Here is a 20,150-nt window from a genome sequence, read left to right as displayed (position 1 = left end):
ACATGATAACCTGTTCAGTGGTTATTAACCACATTGAGAGTTCGCAGCCATTGCTTTTTGCTCACTGTACCTTCACAGATGGGAAATATCCATTTGCATATCAGTCTTTGTCCCGCCCACAAGGGCAGTCCAGCACCGAAATGCTATGGCAATTCCTCTCTGAACAAGAGTACCATCAGCAACCCCATACACGTGTTTCAGCCTTGTTGGGCATCATCAGCGAGGTGAAGCTGAGCCTCTCTAAGCACAGTGAGCAGGGAGTCCACGTCTGGTTGCCCCCAGGTAACCTAGGGTGACCAACCCCAAGTTCCTTTCAAAAATACAAAAAAGGTAGCAGGTGCCCCTCTCTCGAAAGAACAAGACATGATAACCTGTTCAGTGGTTATTAACCACATTGAGAGTTCGCAGCCATTGCTTTTTGCTCACTGTACCTTCACAGATGGGAAATACCCATTTGCATATCAGTCTTTGTCCCGCCCACAAGGGCAGTCCAGCACCGAAATGCTATGGCAATTCCTCTCTGAACAAGAGTACCATCAGCAACCCCATACACGTGTTTCAGCCTTGTTGGGCATCATCAGCGAGGTGAAGCTGAGCCTCTCTAAGCACAGTGTTGTGTTATAAGGCTGCCAACATGGGGAGCAACTGCTTGTGGCCCATTTCGAAGGAAACAGATTAAAATCTCTGACTGCGTCCTTGGAAATATGTAAATAGTGATTTGCTGTGTCTGCCTACAGCTGTCTCTTGCCTAGTGTGTCCACAGATCAAAACACCTTCCCACCTCCCTTTCCCTTTCTCTCCTGGGCTGGTACGCATAATTTCAAATACCACATGCGGTGGGGCAGTCGTACCCTGAAAGCAAAGTTTGAGCTTGCAGGGAAAATGACTAACAAGCATTGGCCATGCTAACAGTTTGGGCTTTTGTGTAGGCATGGGAAAGGCACTTGCCAGGCACAAGCGTAGTAGTATTAACTGGCCATTGATGGTAGCGGGTGCTAAATGGTGGAGTGCCTGGGCATTTCCTAGCAGTGGCTGGCAAATACTTAATACGTATATACAGTCCAAAACTGTTGGCTTTGCTAATGCTTGCTTTTAACAGGACTTAACAGGACTTCAGTGAAGGGCACACATAGTGCTTATAAATCGAGTGGCTGAAGGCAGACCTAGTTAGGACATTTTTATAACACTAATGAAGTCATTATCTCTCAGAAGACTGTTTTGAAAACACACTGGCACGCACTTCCAGTGCAAAGTTTGATGGGTTGATTGGAGGGAGCTCAACGAGTTCTCATTAGGTGTTTTGGACGGGGAGGGACAGGAACTCGGTGGGAATAGCTATAAGGATAAGCATGGCCGGGGGCAGTCAATGAGTGGGCAAATAACCAAACAACACCTACAAGCGTTGTGTCCCTCCTCATATACTATTTCTCCCCATCTGTACTCTAATGCCATGGTTCCGGTTTATGCCACATAATAGCCCAAATTCGTAAAATCGTACTGACAACCGCACTCTACTCCCTCTCACCATACGACGAGTCCAGCTAATGTTTTCAAAGGGGCAGGGAGGGCGATAATACTTTCAGGGTATTTTCTGTCAGGTAACTATATTTCCAAGAAATTCTTGATACCGTATCGCAGTCTTAAAATGTGAGCGTTGTGACTTCAAAGCGAAAAAGCCACGAATATTATTGCACGTCTGACATAATATGAAGTCAGCACCTGCAGGGTTAACGTTTCGCCAGGGCTCTTGGCGGACCACGGTTGTAAAGGAGAAACGAAACTTACTGTACAGGAAGCAAGCGCCCGCCCGCTGGAGACCTCTAGGCTAGCTTTCACTGCCCTTCGTGCGAGCCCGGCAGACGCAGCGTAGACACGCGACGGCCCAAAATGGCTTTTCAGCAACCGATCTACAATCCGGTGAGTGCGGGCTTTCGAGCAGGCGCACCAGCGGTGAGCTAGTGTGCTAGCTGTGGCTGTGGCTGGTGCAGCAAGCAGAGGCTGCCCGCCACCGGGATGTGGAAGGAGCCGGAAATGAGCTCACAAGAAGGGAAGGGACGGGAAAGTGGTTTCTCCGTTATTATACACGTTATTATACAAGCGCTGCCTCTTGTTAGAGTATTACACGAATAACGCTTCACACTACTGCAAAACGAGAGTTCCCCTGACACAGACACACCACAGACTTTTGCGGTTGGTTTATCAGCAGAACTGTCGGATATTAGGCGATGTTTTTTTTTTTAGAAAGTAATGCAGGCACTCTGTGCAGATAGATGTATTTTATAACGTCCCAACTAATAGCAAACGACACAACAAAATGCTGAGTAAATGTAAGTGGGATACCTACGTACGTTAGTTATGTGACACACTGTGTACTCGCGAAATATGCAGTGTCTTGGAAACCTTAAGATGTCATCAAATTCCCTGACCACCAGCCCAACCCAACAGGCATTTTCTCTAACTCCCCTACAACCTGGGTCCATATTTAATTAATGAAAATGTAAAGTGCTTCAGCAAGAAGCGCTGTACAAACAGTGGTGTAGCACGTTTGTGCCCCCCGCCTGCGAGCCATGCTGAGCCCCCCCCTCCCATAGCTCGGAAACAAATCACGGGTCGCACCACACTCTGGCCCGTCCTACATTACCATGTTTGCACAATGCCGCATACTGCACCAGGAGAAAGATATAAACATTTGTTTTAATGTATTATACAGCACACTTTCAGAGAAAAAATTGTTAAACGCCAGAGCGTTTGCAATCGTTTTGTAGGTTAACACCAATTCAAAAATACAATACATGCAAGTCACCAATAGTGCACAGGAACTTTAATGCTTTAATTAATTGCATGATTTTCTATTAAAACATGTCCAACTGGCTGCACAATGTAAGACAGTCTAGACACGTAATAACATATTACAGTAAAGCACGCCAGGCCACATTTAGATACACCTAGACTGGTTGCACCAAAATGCCAGTAGAAGCATTAACACTTATTATGGTTATTTGATCACAGATGCCCAGAGAAATATACAATGCCACAGTAAGAAACAGCATGACTGGCAGCACTCAAATGCCAGTCTAGCCAGGTAATTACATTTGGCAGGACTGCTTTATCAGATATGCCCAGTAAAATAAAGTCAAGCCAAACTAATAAATGAGTAGACTTGCTGCAACAAAATGCCTCTGTAGCCACATATCATGCCCGCTTAGCCTGGACATGAAAAACCTTTAGGATTTATTGCACAATCCTTGCACCCCCCTCCACACAACCCCTTTCCCTACCACCCCCTGCTCCCACCCCCAGAATTAGCTCCTTGGCCCAGAATTACCTCCACGTCCCTCTTCCTTGTCCCAGTGCTTACGTATGAGGCAAATTGTCTCATATGTACATATGGGATGAGGAAGAGTGGGACTAGGAGTAATGAAGATTACAGGTAACTAAGCTAGGCATTACCTTCATCTCCCTCCACCTCATCCCAGTACTTGTTGGTGAGGCAAAATGCCTCATCCACAAGTACTGGGACGAGTAAGAATAGGGCTAGGAGTAATGCAGATTACCTATAAGTAATCAAGGCATTAGACACAAGTAGTGGCACAACACCATTGAGCTGACTGGGCTTCAGCCCCCACCCCTGAAATGTTGGGCTATGTTGACCCGACCTGGCTGACCTACAGAGTCGTTACCCCTCAGAACTGGAGACAGATGTTAAACAGTGCCTGGATTTCGCTGTTAGCAAAGGCCCGGCAATTACTAACGCAAAGCTTACACTGTTAGTACCTGCACTCAAATGCTTAATTTTTTAGGTTATTGAAATCGTGATGTGGGTTTAGTACTTGCATACCAGGGGAGTTATTCGAAGGGTAGAGAGGGGACAGGAGGTTGCTTATTCTGACAGCAGTCCATAAGTGGGTGCTTTCGGACTTAAAGGAGAGAGGTAACGGCTTGTATTATTGAAGCTGCACTAGAATAGTCTCATTAGAATGCATAAAGAAGTTAGAGGCTCCCACACAAATAGATTTGCCCCTCCCCACCACCGTCAAGTTAGCGCCTATCCCAATATTTGAAGGGTTAGCCCACCCAGAATTTAGGTTTCGTTGTGCCCCTGAACACAAGCACACACACCATACACACACACGCACGCACACCCAGCGAGCTGTATATTTAAGTGTCCACACTTTAACCATACAGGCACACCCAGGCAGTCACCCATACATTTAAGTCTGCGCCCTTTCACCATACAGGCACACATACCCAGGCAGCCACCCATACATTTAAGTGTGCACCCTCTCACCATATAGGCACACACACACACACACACACACACACTGCATCCATACATTTAAGTGCGCACCCTTTCACCATACACACACACCGACAGCCACCTATACATTTAAGTGTGCACCCTTTCAGCATACACTCACACAGTCACACCCAGCCACCCATACATTTATGTGTGCACCCTTTCACCATACACTCACACAGGCACACGCAGGCAGCCACCCATACATCATGCGCTCACTCATTCATGCATATTACATTACATTATATGCATATATACACACACTTACATGCTCGCACACACCTTTTAAGAAAATAGATTTTCTTACCTGTAATCCGTTGGTCCAGGGAACAAGGCGGATAGCTCAGCGGCAGCGTGCGCGTCTTGGAAGCAAGACGACACGGAGCAACAACAGGTTCGATCCCCGGGTCTGCGCTTAGAAACCTTTGGGTGTTCAAGCGCGTTATAAATACGTAACTAAGAAAAAAAAATACACACAATTACGCAACTAAGAAAAACAAAAAAAACAATTCCTGTAACAGCGCCTCGATGCCTGCGGGCTGTGTGAGCGCTTTATAAATGTGAAATAAATAAATGAAATAAGGCTTTCAGCTCCCTGCAGCAGCCAGGAACGCTTGTTCCCATCATCTGCAAATGATCTTGAGGCCTCCATGTCATGGGGTGAAGGGCAGCCCTATTACTTAAAAAAGAAATGGTTTCTTTTTTAACTCACTCTGACTTCATAAAGAAATTATTTCCGTTAAAGGCCCAAACCGTAACAGAAATAATTTCTTTATAAAGGCAGAGTAACTTCAAAAAGAAACGATTTCTTTTTTAAGTCATAGGGCTCCCCTACCCCATGAAATGGAGGCCTTCAGCCTGGAGGCTTCCATGTCATGGGGCTGGGGCAGCTCTCAATTTCAAAAAGAAATATTTTATTTTCGAAGTCACTCTGCCTTCGTAAAGAAATTGTTTCTGTTGTAACAGAAATCATTCCTTTATGAACGCAGTGCCTTCAAAAAGAAACTATTCATTTGTTTTAAAAAAAAGTTTTTTAAATGTCTTTTTTTTTGGGAGGGGCCCCCCTCCCAGACCATGTACTGGCGGGACCCCTGCACCACGGGGGCTGCGGGGGCTATGCCAGTGTGTACCAAGGGTATATTGGTGGGCGGAGAAATCACAGGCTGGAGGATCTACATAGTCAGCATTTACTATAAACTGGATGGGGTGGGAAAAGTGCTGGAAAAAGTAAATAAGGACAGCACGAGGCATAGCATCAACAGCCCACACATGCTCCCTCCTTCCTGAAACCCAACACAGTCCGATATTGATACCATCCATTGCAATTGTTGCCTTCCCAGCCGAACCTCCACAATTACCAAAACCATCTTTTGAAATGAAGCGACAGACAATTATTTAGTTGATATTGAAAATTGCTTCAGCATGCCTTATTTAGCTGGAGTTATTTTACAGGACTCTGTAAATGACACCACTGTTGTGTGGGGCTGCCCTCCTGCTCTCCAGCCCTTGTTGTCTGGGGGCTGGGAGAGCAGGAGCCTGTGGGACTGGAGGCGCGTGTTCCGTGGACAAAAACAGAAACACACCGCTTCGCTTCTGTGTGCCAACTGCCTACCCGTACAGAGTGACGTCGCCAGGTTTATTGCACGCACCGGATATCACGGTGACGTATACATAACATCCCTATTCATTTCCCTTAATGATACAATTATCCCTCATTTACAATGCTATCACGCATCCTAACAGTTCTGAGTTGGCGCACATAGTCACTTAGCTTTCCTGGTGGTTTGGGCACCACCCTCAGGTGGTACCGGCTGTTCTGCCGAGCCCCGGGGTCTGGGGCGGTGTTGGTTGGCTGCGTCCCTCTGGACTACCGGGCTGCACTGTCCACTTCGGCCTCTACTTCAGCTGGCCCGTGGATCTGTTTCCATCCTCCTTCCTGGGTTGGTTCCACCGCCATTGTCTCTACCTCTGCGGTCTCTCTGTCGTTTTATTGTTCCGGTTCATCCCTCCACATGGTGGGGGGAATTTTCTTGAACCATGGGGCGTTCCTACTGATGAACTTTCCATCCCGGTCTGCTGTGATCATGGTTTGTCTTCGTCTGGTCACTGTTCAGGGGGTGGTCTTGAAATATCTCACCAACTTGGCCCTTGATGGGTTCCCGGAGGACCAATAGCTGATCCCCAATTTTTTGGTGTGCCTTCTTGGCTCGCCATTTGCTGCTCATATGTTCGTTTGCGATGCCTCTTTTGGTGTGTGTCTTCTGCTTATTCATGGCTTTTGCCTTATGTTGGCGGTGATGAGGTATGAAGGAGTGTAGCATCGCTACGAACATGAGGTCTGCTGGGGGTGGGAGGGTTAATTTCAGTTGATGCATGTGGCATCACCCAGTAATTATGGAGGAATCGGTATAGTTCAAACTCCCATGGGGCTCCTTGAGCCTTAGCGATCCTGAAGACCTTGTTAATTGTTCTCATGAAACGTTCCACGTCGCCGTTCGCCTGTTGCCACAGCAATGTGATGAGGTGGTGTGTAATCTGGAGGTCATCCATGTATTTTGTGAATTTAGCCCCTAAGAATGAGGGCTTGTTGTCGCTTTTTATATGCCTCGGTAGCCCGTGTGTTGCGAACATCTTCTCCATGGCTGGCAATACTGCTTCCGCTGCCGTCGATTGGACCACTTCTACCTCCGGGTATCGTGAGTGTTTTTCTATTGCTACTAGGAGATATGTCTACTCTTGTACTTTGCAGAAATCAACACTCACTGATTCCCAGCGTGCCGTGAACCTTGGGGCAGATTGGATTGGTTCTGGTAGTGGGGGTGCACCTGTGGCCAGGCACGGGAGGCAGGATGATATGATTTCCATGAGCTTTGCATCAATCTGTGGGATCTACACTCAGTTTCCTATCTGTGCCTTGGTCCTTAGCCAGCCCTGGTGGCCTTCGTGAGCTAACGCCACTATTCTGCCCTGCAGGCTAGATAGTACCAGAATACCTGTTCCTCTCAAGATGAGGCTTTCATCCGTGATAGATAGCTTGTGGCGGACTGTTAACACCCCTGCCAGGAAGTTCTTTGCATCCGTAGTGCGGTTGTGATTGTTTTGGAGGAAGGAGGTCCATTCGCCTGCCAGGATGGCGTTCCTTTTCAGGGTCCAACAAGGCTCACTGTGGCTTCTACTAAGTCTGATATGCTCACGCCCTTTGGTTTTGTTGAAACGAAGAGAGAAACAATGTGCTGCCCACGTCTAAAGCGTTCATGAAGTTTAAAACAACTCGTGACCACTTTAAATCGTAACCTATGTCAACAAAGGCATACCAACTTATTAGCAATTTGAGACGGACAATGGGAAAATTGGAAGGTGAAATTGTCCCCTCATAACATTGCGGAAATTCTGCTCTGTGGCTCTCCTCCGCCTCGTGCATTTGCATAGCATGCTAAAATTAGCTGAAAACTTAGTAGGCACTTGAATTCCAGCAAGAAGTTTGCAGGCCTGCTATATTCACCACCTCTGCCTGCTGCACGGCCACATGTAAGCCACGGTTACCCGTCTCGTAGTCGCCTTGCAGACTTAAAATATAATTTTTTCATTTTTGTATTTAGTATTCATCAGCCCATAAGGCTTTTGAAACAAATCAGTAGAACTAATAATACAATAATCACATAAAATAAACACATCCACCTTGTGCACATGAACATTTAAAAACATAAATCAATCTAAGACGTAAGTCGTTCTAAAATCTCCTCAATAGTAAGCCACAGCTTAGTAAAATGATAAATGATCGATTAAATCATTCCCCGCATAGAATCGCTTGCAAACATAATCTACATCGTAAGTATGTGAAATAGCCCACATGCCCTAGTACAGAGGTTATTTATAATTTTGCAATACAGAATAAGATGCTTAGACATTTCCAATTAACTGGTGCCACAGAGTCTACACAATCTATGGGCCTTGCCTATGCCCATCCTGCTCCCATAAACCCCAAGGGTGCTAGTCAGATGACATTTGATCCGAATATAGGATATGAGAGTCCTATTGTGTGGATAATCTCATGGGTATCTGCGGGGCTGTTCATTAAGTGAGCTGTAACAGAAACTCGCCACAATGGGATTTGATGGCAAGTTCCCAATCCACAGCAAGACAGACAGTTTTAATGTTTAGCTTAAATCTTGAATATGAGCAGACAAGGGATTCACGAGCAAGATGATTGCACTACTTCTGGCCTTTGGTCAGAAGTGTCTTAAATCAAGATTTTCCGAAGCCACTTGACGGTATGCAAGCGGTTGATAGCAGTACACGCAATAAAGGTGGCTCAGAGCTGCTATATTCCAATGTAGATGACAGGTCTTTGTGTAAAGCACACTGTCAACGCTCGTCATACCACATTCAACATAGATATAATCAATTGGGGTAGTGCATGGGCAATTGGTAAGAACCTTAAGGCATAGCCCCTCGATCTTTAATATGGTGGGCTGATTATTCCTGCTCCATATTTATGACTCATAAAGGAGAGTAGATCTAATTTTTGCATTGTATTCCTGTGTCCTACAGTTAGTAGCGTAACCGCAATGATCATGAGTGAAGAGAAGCACTCCACTCACTAACCACCGAAAACGTAATCTCAATACGCTCCAACTGGGGTAAACCCCAACTGTAGCAGCATTCTTTCCCATTATGGGAAAGGTTGAAGGCCATACCTTTGGTTTTGTTTGTATTAATGGTCAAACCGTTGTTATTGGCATAGTTAGCTAAACAAAGCTGTAATTGTAACCCTTTTGGTGTACAATCCAACAAAACCAAATCATCAGCATAACAGAGCCATTGGACACAGTGCTTACCCAATCTAAGCAGGAATATGTCCTTGCCACAGAAGATTGATGGAAGGTCAGACAAGTTGAGGTTGAATAAAGTAGTTGAGAGGATACACCCCTGCTTGAGGCCTACATATGTGGGCAGAGTATCAGTGAATAGTCACATAGAAGAAGTATGTACTTTGACGCATGTAATCATCAGATATACCCCACTTAAGGAGTTTAGTTCACAACCTTGCACGCTGAATAGTGGCAAAGGCGGCACTGAAGTCAATGTATGCTGCAAATAAACTTGCTTACGTACCAGTTAAGAATAGTCAACCGTAGAGACGAGGGCAAATAAATCCGTGTTAGCACCAAATCCCTTTCTGAACCCTGTTTTGTTGAATGGTATGATGTTCTGGCTATTGGGCCAGTTGTTAAGTTCAACCAAAAGGATACAGGTAAATATTTTTGACGGGGTGGGGGTCAAGCATCGCCAAAATCCGATAAATTTAGGATTGGAATGATTGCCCATTTTATATACAGAACATTGATACTACTTGCCCAAGAATCTCAAACGGTGCTACTTAGGCTGATAGTCATGTAGAGAATAGGCAAAAAACGACCCCAGCACAGTTTCCAATTTGCTGATAGCATTGCACAAGCCTCCTGGGCCAGGGGTCTTGGAGTTTTTAAGTAATCTAATGATATCAGAGATTTGATCAGGACCTCCAGTGTAGGTCTATCCAGCTGAGGTGTCAAGGTCAGGAAGGGTGGCAGCACTCTCCTGGCCGATTGTGCATCTGCTATGCTTCTCCCAGTCTTCTTTCGTAGCACCACCAATAAGGGTATCATTTGGAGATTTGGGTTTAACAGGGTCGTAATGAGGCCCATTAACTAAACATTTGTACCAACTAGAGTTTGGAAGGAATGTGACCAAGTGCCTAAATTACAATGTGAGTTTAAATCCCGGCTCCACTGCTTTGCCAAGTTGTGTTATCCTGGGCAAAAATTGGGAGTCTTCAGCCTCCCTAATAATGGACTTCATAGGTGATGCAATAGGCCATCACAGGCCCCACAGAATACAGACACTTAATGCATGGGATAAAAAGGCGTTGGCTGCTTTTATCCCAAACCGGAGTTTGCCAGCAGGCTGGGTCATGGCTAGTATCTCGCTCATTTTCGGTGGGATCGAGTAGCTAGCCCGAGTGGGGGTAGCAGTGATTGTGGCAGTGGATTCTTATAGTGCAAACAACGCACATGACCGAGTTAGTGGTGACAGTAGCAACAACCAGCAAGTACGAAGTTGGTTTTCATTGAATGATTCAAACAGTTGAAGACCTTCCTATTGTCATAAAATCCTGATCCAGCTACCTGGTTGTACTAGATATGCCCTACCTTCTTTTTTCCTGGTGCCCGGATGCCTTCGGGCTTTGGCGCCTTATAAATGAAATAACATAACATAACAACAATGATGGGGGTACATTGATGCACTTATTGGTACTGTTAAACGTGTGTAGCCGGGTAAGGTCCTGAAGAAGATTTCCACAATGACATAATGCCATTGAAACCGGTCGACATAGATACTGGGAATTGCCCTGAAGTACAGCTGATCCCAGAATTCCTGATCATTTAGAGTTTTGCCATTTGATCTTACTACGCTTTTGTAGTTTTTGTTTCCTAAAATCAGAAACACAGCTTTTTAAGTGAAGTGTCCACAGATCCAGGTAGAATAAAATGAGAAAGCCTGAGACAGCGACACATCTTTTTAACCTGTTTGCTTGATGTGTATGGTTGTAGTCACTCGAGCACTTTATTCAGAAAAATATCCACTTTGGTTTGTCTTTAACCACACCGCGTGATGAGAAGAAAACTAACAATCATATATCTCTATTGAATTTATGGGGGTTTCTTCTTGTTCTGTCCATTCTTAGACTGGTGGCGCACCACCACTCCCTAGTAGAAGAGGGTGGTGGAATTAGGGACAGTTAGATTTGTTGTCTACAGTTTATCCTACCCTACCAGACCAGATCAAAGCGATGACAAGCTAGGTAGTGCAGCCAGCAGATTAGAAGTGAAAAGAAGAGATGGTCTACAAGCAATGGTTCTGAGTCAGCTTTTGCCCCAACCATCCTTAGTACTAACCTACCCCTAAGCTACCCCACTCTAGATTCATCACCTCCTATGATACATTTTAAGATTTTAGCAAATCTTTCAACCCATCCTTAAAAGAACGCAGTTACATTTACTCTACTTTGGGGTTCCCTGATTATATGATAATGTACATGTCATCCATGATGCAACATACCTAACTCATAGAGATACATTTGAAATAATAGAGGTAACACCATGCTCTGCTCTAAATCTTTATCTGAATAGGGGTAACCACGTGTTCCTCTCAACAGCCTCGTTTGAGTACCTGCTTTTATTGTGTAGACAGTCACAAGGTAGATTTCTTGATTTCTTTTTGGTAAACATATTTACAAACTTGTTAAACGATTGTATAATTTTGAAAAAGGAGTACTAATGTAAGCATGAAAAATGTAATTTAACCCAGTAGATGTCTAATGATACTTATGATAGTGTTCAGACCTGCACGTGAAATAGTTGTTTTTGAGTATCTTCACTGAATTAGCAAATTTTCCACAATTATAGTAGCTTTATGTTTTCTGGAATTTTTTCTTAGATTGGATTGATATTTTGAATATATAAACCCCTGAAGAAGAGATGTTTTTCTCGAAACGCATTGGGCTAATTTTGAAAAATAAAACAACATATGAAGAAGTCAAAGAAAGTTGTCTTGATGCTTGTCATTAAGAAATCCTAAATGTACTGTCTACCGAACTATTGAAACAACAGATTGTTGGACTGAACAGATCTCACCTCTAGGGTGAACACAAGCCATATTTTAACTGTTTGTCTACTTTAGAGGGGCCTGTGATAGTGTGTAGCGGACGGGAGTTCCTTCATTGAGGAACTTATTCTGTCTCTATGTATTTCACAACCCATATGCCAGGGTTGGCTGTTATCTCCCCTTCATCTTAAACACATTAAACAGCAATTTCTGTTTTCCCGATAAACCTACTTAAATTGGATGAACTATTAAAACTAGGCGTGCATGGTGAAAAAAACTGCATATTCTATGTCTCATTGGAGGCCCCAGGTTCTCAAATTCTGTCCTTGTCACACTTCTTCCTCATTACCCATTTCAAAAGTGCAGATCCAGAGGATCTCCTGGGAGTGGGGCCCCCCACCCCCATGTCATTTCGCCTGGTTGGCACTTAAAGAGAGTAGGTACTCCCTGTTGAATGGCTCCCACACTCTTTGAACTGCAGTGTCTATAAGGGACAGCTGGCCATGCACAGATGATGTTCCGCACCCTGCCGTCTTCTTGCTGGTCCCCCATGCAGCTTCAGCCAGTGTCACAAGTACTGGGCATCTCCAGTGTTCCCTCCCCCCACTGACCTGAACGGGATACAGTGTATTCATCAGGATATCACAGCATGCTGAAATAGTACCACCCTTGTTGGCATCTGGAGACTATGCTCACCAGAGCGCTCGCTCCTCTCCCTAGCCAGCACATTGTCCCCCTGCTGGACCTGGGGGACACGGGTGCTGCACTCCTTCTCCCTGACCACAGCAGTCATCTGAGCCACCACACACTTACAGCCTAGGTACTCAAAGAGGCTACATGCGGATGCTCCTGGAGAATGGGTTCACAGCTCAAAGGCTCTAGCTCCAGAGAGGTCACCATTGCCTGCTCGTGGTCATCCTCTTCACTCCTGCCTCGTGCCCAGATTCTGAGAATCCCTGTTCTCTCTTCACAGATCCCAGGGGGGTGCCCAATGCCAACTCCCCTTTCCCTCCAGCCATTTAGTCTCTGAACATTACTCGGCTAGTACAATCCACAAGGACACCAGTGGTATGTCCAGCCATTGCAGAATCTCCCCAATGTTGCAACCAGAACCCATACTTCGAGGCCCATGGCACAGTCATGCACAAATCAGTGAACCTTGTGAATGCAACCCTTGCAAAGATTGAACTAATGGGACCAAAACACAAAATACATTCAGTGACATGTGCAAATAAACTGAATATGTGTTAACCCCCCAACGGGATGTGTATTTGTCCTTGAAGTGTCTGTATGTGTGTGTGAATGTTTTCTAATTTTCCCTAACAGGTGTGACATGAAGGACAGCACTCCAAACTAGATGCGCCCAATATCGGCCACAGGTTACACATGGGCCTTTTCACTATGTGTAGGAGATTGTCTGGTCTTTGCAAGGTTGGTCCAGTGTATGCATGGGCTCTTCTGATGAGGGTATGCACTTGGCCATTAAGGCCATCGTACTGACTGTTGGGAGAACAGTTAGAAAGGTGTTGAGGGCTTAAACAGAGGAAGGGAGACCATTCCACACTGCAGATACTAAGACTGAAAAATAGCATGGATTTTTGGCTACATGTTGGTCTAGGTTCATATGGAGAACCCACATTCAAACTAGCGAGCAATCTGCAAGTATCCTCAGAACAAAATGTCAGGAAAATTGGCTAAGAAAGGGTATGAATTCTGTGGTGAGGAAAAGGTCACATGAACAGGATGAGAAGGCATAGCTTCATAAATTCATAAATTATACTTTTTGAATTGTAAAACGTAGAAAGTTAATTAACTAAGGCCTGAGAATATAGGGAAGTGGATGAGATCAAAAAGGGTGTCAAAATGTCCTTAATTTTCCTAAATCATTTCTTTTTGTATTTTTGTACCTGCAGGGATTCTGTCTTTATAAAAGTCAGCTTTGGTCCGAATTAGTTGTTTCTCTACAGTGCAATAATGCTCTTTGCAGCTGTACTTAAGAGAGGGCACATATTATTTTTGTTAGTCTTAAGGGACTCATTAAACAAGGTTCTGAAGACCTCCAGCAAGCAGGACTGCGAGATTTAGGATGGGTGATTTTTAGATATATTTTGGGGTTATATCTATTACTTTGGTATTTCTATTGTGGTAATTTTGCTATGGGGGTATCATTTTGTAGTGGTATTTATTTTATAGTAGTTAGACTAATTTCAAAATACTGCCTGATAATTATCTTTACCAGGGTCACTAACAGCAAACAAAATACTGGACTTGATACACTACGACTAGATGGCTCATGCCCTTCTGTGATATCTTATGTACAATACCATATTATGCCTTTTTGGCTGAGTTTCAACAAATGTAAAGCATGCAATTCATTCATTGTGTGTTCTCTTTCCTGCTGCTCTGTTCTGGATTCGACTTGTTTTTGCTTACATTTTCCGTTATGCTTGTTATCATATGCTTAACTCAATGTGTAATTTTTCTTATTTTTCCTTTGTCCTACCTTCTGTTTTTAGGTTTGCTTTGCTTTTTTTGTGCATATTTTTGTAGGGAAGTATACTTTCAAATCATTTGTGGATGCATTGAGAGAATGGATTTTATATGGCTCAGATTTATGTTTGGGCTGATGTTTCTTTGGGTCTGTCAGATCAACTACTAAATGGAATTCGCTTTGGACTCATATGTCAGAATATCTGCAAATATTAAGTTGGAATGTGAAGGGGGTTAATAACCCGATAAAGAGGAGGAAAGTGCTTAATTTTCTGAATAGGAGGAAGCCTGATATTGTCCTACAACAGGATAAATCAGAGTATATTCTGAATAATACCTTTGTAAAGGAATATTCCAGTAATTCGTGAGGGGTGGCAATTCTATTTAGGAAAAACTTAAGGTTTTCTGTGGAAAGAGTGACATTGACTCTCAGGGTAGATTTGTGGCTATTAAGGTGTTAGTGGAGAACAACCGTTTAATAGTTCTTTTCATCTCTGCTCCAAATGTTGCACAATCAGATTTCTTCAATAAACTGGAGGACATCGTACAGAATATGGAAGATGGCGCAATAACAATAGGTGGGGACTTCAACACTATTCAAGATGGAGTGTTGGACAAATCAGAACTGTGGCGCTCTCATGCAGAGGAGAGGGCCATAAAGGGTCTCTTGCAACTTGTGCAGACTTGTGATTTGCACGACATATGGCGTGATTTGAACCCTGACAAGAGACAATATAGCTTTTGCTCGGTTCTGCATGGTACCTCTTCCTGGATTGATTATTTCTTAATAGAGATCTTTTTAGCGCTGTATGGGTGTCTGCTATGGGGACATTGTGATTTCTGATCATGCTTTTGTGTTCCTAGAGCTGGATCAATCTTTGGGAAGTGAGATGCGCGCACGACAATGGAGACTAAATACTCGCTTATTAATGGATGAGGATTTTGTTAAACAAATTAGTGCTTAAATCTCGCTCTTCCTCGAGGATAACACAGGGTCGGTTAGCAGTTTATCTGTCATCTGGGATGCCCTGAAGGCATATTTACGAAGTAAAATAATTAGTTATGCCTCGTATAAAAAAACGATGGCTGAAGCAGATTATGTTCATCTAGAAACTAATTATTATTATTAAATACCCATGCGGTTTCCCCCTCCGAGGATACCCTATCTGCAATGCTGAGGGCTAGATGCTCGCTGGACAGCTTAATTCATACTAAAGCAGTGAAAGATATATTTTATACTAGGCAGGCGTTCTTGGATCGTAGGGCAAAGTTGGGTGCCTTGCTTGCAAGCAGACTGAGGGATAGAGAGCAAGGTAGGCAGGTATTGTCCCTGTGTGATGGTAATGGGCTCTTTCTTAAAAAGAATGAAGAAATATGTGGTGCATTTCAGAATTTGTATGCGTTGCTATACCATGAGGATGGGTATATTGCTGATGATGAGGTGTTGGGATACCTGGATCATATAACTATCCCTAAATTGGATGAAGTGGATAAACTTTGCCTTGAAAGTGAAATAACGGAGCAGGAAATTATAAATGCCATGGGACTATTAACGCCGGGTAAGTGCCCATTTCCGGATGAGTTTCCAATTGAATTTTACGTTACATTTAGTTCCATACTTGCTACATTTCTTATTGCTCTTTTTAGGGAAATCATTGAATCTGAGCATATGGCTGTTTCCATGATGACTGCAATAATTTCGATAATTCTCAAACGTGGTAAGAATCACTCACTCTGCAGTAATTATAGGCCTATTTCTCTTCTAAAGCCGGATGTTAAGTTATTAGCAAAAATTATGTGGTAAGGCTCTGCTTCCAAAATCTCGTGTAGGGAAAATATTGCCATAAAAGGTATTTTGACGGGTAACTGCACCTCTAAGATCCTGGTTTATGCAGACAACCTTTTAGTTCTGCTTTCTGATCCTGAAGCCTTGTTCAAGGAACTTATTTTGGCACTGACTAGATTTGGTCAAGTGTCAGATTTTAAAATTAATGTATCAAAAACATTAATTTTCCCAATTTCAACCTCGTGCCATAGAGGTCTTTTCGGTATTGAGTGGGACAGTTGGGCTGGGTATGGCTTCGTATACCTGGCAATACAAATTTCTAGGCGTGTTAACTGCTTGTTGGCCTGCAATATCGGACACAAGCTTGCAGAGATTGGGCTGTTATGTTTAAAGTGGAAAAGGTTGAGTCTAACGTTGTGGGGTAAGATTAATGTAATAAAGATGTCTTTGCTTCCAAAACTACTTTACGTCTTTAACATGCTTCCTCTTCCTTTTACAGGGGATTTGCTTTGTGATATTGAGTTTTACGTAATTTCCTATTGGGAGAAGGGGGTAAATCCCGAATCCCAATGGAGGTACTTATGAAACGAGTGCATTTGGGTGGTTTTGGTTTCCCTGATATTGTCTCATACCATAGGGGCTTTTCCTTGAGCACACTGCATTTCTGGTTAAGGGAAGATGCAGCTAGCTGCCTGAACTGGGTCAATATGGAGAGGGACGTGGTGCACCCTGTCCCTTTAGATTGCCTCCTTAGTATGGAAAAAAGATGCCTGCGGATAAATGTACGCCGTTTGTTAGCCACATTCTAAAAGACTGGAAGAAATACTGTTAAAATTCTGGGGTTAAGTACCTACTGAGTCCAGAATGTTTCATCTGGAGAAACTCAGCAGTATGTTTTAATAACTGTACCCTCTGGTGGCCCTCTGGGACATGTACACAACAGGGTTTCAATTCTCTCGTTTTAATTTCTGATATACGCTGCGTATGTCAGAGGATTATTTGTACCTAATCCTCTGCAATGTTTTCACAAATCTGCTTGCGCCTTTAAACACTCAGTTCCATAGCATCCCTCCGATATTGCAGCTACCCAAGAGTATGCGTCTATCGGCATCTACCCTGTACAAGCTTCTTGCGCAGATGGGCCGTGATGTACCTTCTGAGCAGGATAGGGCAACTTGGGCCATGGATATGGGATTTGTGTTGTCTGAGGAAGTATGGACAGGAATCAGTACAGGACCTTGTAGGTATAAAGTTGACCTAGACTTGAGGTTTACTCAGCAGCGAATTGTACATTGCATCTATTGGACACCTTCAAAAAAGAATCGCTGTAAACTAGTGCAGAATGACACATTGGAATTGTAAGTCTGATGTGGGTACTGGTTTGCACATGTTTTGGTCTTGTGCGAAAATTAGCACCTTCTGGGATGATGTTCTACAACGCGTGGAGCTTGTCTTGGGTGTCTTGCTCCCCCGTACTCCTTTACTATGTGTAATGGGTTTGTTCCCAGTGGATTTTCAGCATTCTTTTGGACAGCTTTTTTGGTCTTATCGGGCACTATTGGTAGCTAAAAAGCTAATCTTGAAATACTAAAAAAGTGATGCAAAGCCTTCAGTTGATGGCTGGTTGTAGGATCTAACCATTCTATCAAGTAGGGAGAAGGACATTTATCAGAGACTGAAACAAAATGATACATTGTGTATAGGTGCTATATAAATATGAATAGACTATCAAATAGATACATATCTATCCATACGGAATGCTTTTAATGAATTGTACATCTGAATAATTTTCCCTCTCATTGTATTTTTTAATGTATTTGTTGGTTTTTATTTTCTCTCTCTTCGTCTCCTCTTTTTTCTCCTCTCTCCTTTCCTTCTCTCTCTCTCTCTCTCTCTCTCTCTCCGTCTCATCTCTTTTTTCTCCTCTCCTTTCCTTCTTCGCTCTCTCGCTATTTGCTCCTTCTTTTCTTTTCCTATATGCTATCTCATTCTCTTCTTTTTCTTTGGCTCTTTCTTTCCTTTCTTGCACTATATGGCGCCTGCAGAAGTTGTGTAAATATGCAGTTATATTGTTTAAAAGATGTTTATTTGTTAAAATATGATATTGCTGTTTATCTTCTGTATGTTATAAAAACAAAATACAGAGGTATATGGCCTTGAATCAACTGCGATACCGCAGTGTGAATTTCCTCTAAATACTCTGTCAGAATACTTTCGAATGGAGTTACCACATTTAAAATATGCTGCAGTTTATCATGTTGAACAATGAAATGGTACTATGCTCTAATATTGTGGCTTGTTCATTAAGTACCAGAATTGTTTCATTCACATAACAGATCGCTTCTTTCTCTCCATCCCTGAGCCCATCTAATGTTTGTTGCAACTGTATCAAATCATAACTCAACTCATGTGCCTTGTTACTCAGCATGCTTACATATACAGCATTGGCCGTAGATATTGTCGTGCCCTCCAACAGCTCCAATTATTGTCATCACGATTGTCGCCACTAATAAACCAGCCACCCTTTTTCCCCTCCTTTTTTTTAACACTAGATGAACTCTTAAACGTCTTTTCTAACTAACATTATTTCCTTGGTTGCCGTCCGAGCTACTTCTTTACGGGGTTGCACCCGTTCTGTCACTTGCTCAGATTTTATTTCTGATCCATTAAGGAACTTCTCAATGATTAAATCAGGATTTAGTCTAGTATATATGTTCTGGTACAAAAACCTTCTATTCCCTAATTTAAAGCCCAAAGCTTCTTCTACTGCAATTCCTGATGCCGGTCCCGGCTCTATCAGAACTTGTGCTTCCGCAAACATGACACCTGGAGCATTCATAGCTACTTACACCAATCGTAGCCAAAAAATGTCCTTTTTTGCTCTGCTACATGGAAAAAACAGCCAGTCATCCTTTTCTTTCGGGATCATCATCTTCACGCCCTTTTTTTGGACTCCTGCAGGGATCCAGCGCTCCGGTGCGCACGGGGAAAACAATTATTTTTCTAGAGTAAAAAGAAAAGACAACTTAAGTATCAAGCACATCACACCCTTTACTTTTCCTTTCTCACTGGAGTATCTGAAATCAAATTCAATTATGCACACAAATGCATATTGTACCAAATAACATGCCATGCTGCCAATGATTAACTGAAAACAACATGAATTAAGCACACTAATATCACATGCTATTTTTTAGATAACACTCTCAAACAACACTCCTTTCTCTTAGTTGCTTAACTTGTATTTCTGTATCCTACCTTGGTATATTTTACTCTTTTTATTACCTCTTTAAATCTCCATTTGACATATTTGCACTATTTGCACCTATGCACCTGCTATGCTAATTCGGTTTAATAGGTATGCGCTTCACTTTTTCACTCCCTGCTAGTCTCATCTCGCTCCAGTCTTTTCACTTCATGGTTCGGGTGAAAGGGCATAGTTTGAATAACATGGATAAACTGTTCGACTGTTAATTCTCACTCCTTTTTAGAAATTCTATAGACCACAGGCGAAACCTTACCTACAATTCTATATGGCCCTTGCCATACTGCAAGGAATTTAAAGTTTTTATGTTTCCCCTTCCCGAAATTAAACTTGTATACCTGGTCTCCTATTTCATACTCTCTCACAGATGCCTTCCTATCATAATATGTCTTTGCACCATCAGAGGCCTTTTCCAAATTTCGCTGCGCAAATGCAAGCGCATATTGCAAAAGCTTTCTCAATTCTTCCACATATTCATGAATTTTGAATGCATTTATAAGCACCTGTTCATTTGTTCTTTAAAGTAAGTGTTGTGGCAGGACTATTTTTCTTCCTGTCAAGATTTCATGGGGGCTGGAATTTGTGGATTTAGAGGGTGACAACCTGATAGCCATGAGTACCAATGGAGTGCCGCAAATCCCAACTAGATCCTGCTTCAGCTACAA

At 43.1% G+C, this 20,150-nt stretch overlaps 1 protein-coding gene and 1 long non-coding RNA gene across 4 annotated transcripts in view; one reads left to right on the top strand and one right to left on the bottom strand.

Moving 5' to 3' along the window:
- The window catches only part of LOC138566890 (uncharacterized), a 104,295-nt gene extending 102,375 nt beyond the window's left edge, over positions 1–1,920 (bottom strand). Inside the window, exon 1 of the long non-coding RNA XR_011302053.1 lies at positions 1,786–1,920. This is a non-coding gene — a long non-coding RNA (uncharacterized lncRNA). The remainder of the gene's footprint in view (positions 1–1,785) is intronic.
- Positions 1,790–20,150, top strand: part of LOC138566889 (galectin-4-like) — a 341,874-nt gene continuing 323,513 nt past the window's right edge. For 2 of the 3 annotated variants that reach the window (XM_069644615.1, XM_069644614.1), the window contains exon 1: positions 1,790–1,917. In XM_069644615.1, coding sequence (XP_069500716.1) covers positions 1,888–1,917 — 30 coding nt within the window. In that variant the 5' untranslated portion in view covers positions 1,790–1,887. The remainder of the gene's footprint in view (positions 1,918–20,150) is intronic. The other variant, XM_069644617.1, reaches the window with a different exon arrangement.

This window comes from Ambystoma mexicanum, chromosome 2p, assembly GCF_040938575.1.
Source record: "Ambystoma mexicanum isolate Mex_15411 chromosome 2p, UKY_AmexF1_1, whole genome shotgun sequence".
NCBI classification, from domain to species: domain Eukaryota; kingdom Metazoa; phylum Chordata; class Amphibia; order Caudata; family Ambystomatidae; genus Ambystoma; species Ambystoma mexicanum.
Note: the sequence above shows the minus strand (reverse complement) of the source record. Positions and strands in the feature narration are given on the sequence as shown.